At 52.3% G+C, this 1,193-nt stretch overlaps 1 protein-coding gene across 1 annotated transcript; it reads left to right on the top strand.

Moving 5' to 3' along the window:
- Positions 1-431: 431 nt before the first annotated feature.
- Positions 432-1,058, top strand: GGTG_14405 (hypothetical protein). Its single transcript, XM_009232331.1, has one exon. It carries the CDS (start codon positions 484-486, stop codon positions 805-807), a length of 324 nt encoding a protein of 107 aa, XP_009230595.1. The 5' UTR covers positions 432-483; the 3' UTR covers positions 808-1,058.
- Positions 1,059-1,193: the final 135 nt, after the last annotated feature.

The raw sequence follows: 1,193 nt of genomic DNA, 5'->3' as shown, positions 1-1,193 counted from the left end.
TTCAAAGTAGCGGAATGAAACCTTTTGACATGTGACAATACCGATAACCTAACGAGAGGCCAGAACGATATCTGTGATGTTGACGGCACTTGGGCGTCATCACCCGTATCGCAGCCCAACGGTCCCCTCCATCACGGAGCGTCGGGATCGAGAGCGCATGAACCCCTTCGCGTCCTGTGCACAAGCAGGGCCCTCATCCCGTCCGCCCCGCCCGTCTTTCTGGATCCTCAAGCCTCCCATCTCCAGACCTTTTGAGACCAAAAGAGATTACTATCAAAGTTGGAAACCCTTCCAAGCCCTCTAGTACCAGACAAACTCTGGCCATGCCGAAAAGAAGGAATAAAAAATAATTCCGAGGAAAAGTGGTCACTTTACCCGGAATTGCATAACGATATAACCCGTCGCTTTCGAGATGTTGGCCTCTTTTTCACCTTCCTTAATAATCTCAGTGCAGCACCCACTGAGGAGCGGGATAGCAACATCATGGGCAGATTCGAATGCCACAACGCCGAGTGCAGCTCATCGGGATGGGCGAGCAAGATGATTCCCATCACTATTCAGATGTATCCGTCGCGACGATACAACGCCATAGTCTATCACCAACGGTGTCAAAAGTGCGAATCCCTCAGCCGGCCGATCCTGGACGACTCCTACGGCGAGAGGGTCGCCTACTGGCTCAAGAAGTGGTCTGGCGTCCGGGTGCAGGCCCCTCAACACTCTCAGAGGAAAAACGACAAGCCTCATCGGAGCAACCTGTGTGAGGGCTGTAAGGCAGGGCACTGTAAAAATGGCGACTGGAACGACTAGGATCTCTAGAGTTGTAACAAGGGCTCGTTCAAAGGGCTTGCAAACTGGCGAATAGCTTCAATTTGCAGATAATCTTTCAAGGCCCTCAAGAGCGGGAGGGGTATGAATAGGCCGTCAGGGTGGCCCGTGCCCCTTTTGTACGGGGGTCGTTAGGCACGTATGGGTCACGTGCTCCCATTGGGCGCCTCCGTGTGGCAAGGGTATTTTTGCTTGGGACGACAAGAACGTCAATACAACCATTGTTGCTCCTGCTCCAAGGATGGCTTAATAGCCATTACACTATTTCTCAAGCCAAACCGCCCTTAACTCGAGGCGCTTGCCGATGGGTATCTGGGTACGCAACTCGGCCGACTAAATAAATTTTCACCTCTGCCCCTTAAGTATTT

The sequence above is a fragment of the Gaeumannomyces tritici genome (genome assembly GCF_000145635.1).
Source record: "Gaeumannomyces tritici R3-111a-1 unplaced genomic scaffold supercont2.372, whole genome shotgun sequence".
NCBI lineage: Eukaryota > Fungi > Ascomycota > Sordariomycetes > Magnaporthales > Magnaporthaceae > Gaeumannomyces > Gaeumannomyces tritici.
Note: the sequence above shows the minus strand (reverse complement) of the source record. Positions and strands in the feature narration are given on the sequence as shown.

What these genes read in the sequence shown, in the direction of transcription:
- GGTG_14405 (XM_009232331.1), top strand. Translation starts at nt 484, where the DNA reads ATGGGCAGATTCGAATGCCACAACGCCGAGTGCAGCTCATCGGGATGG.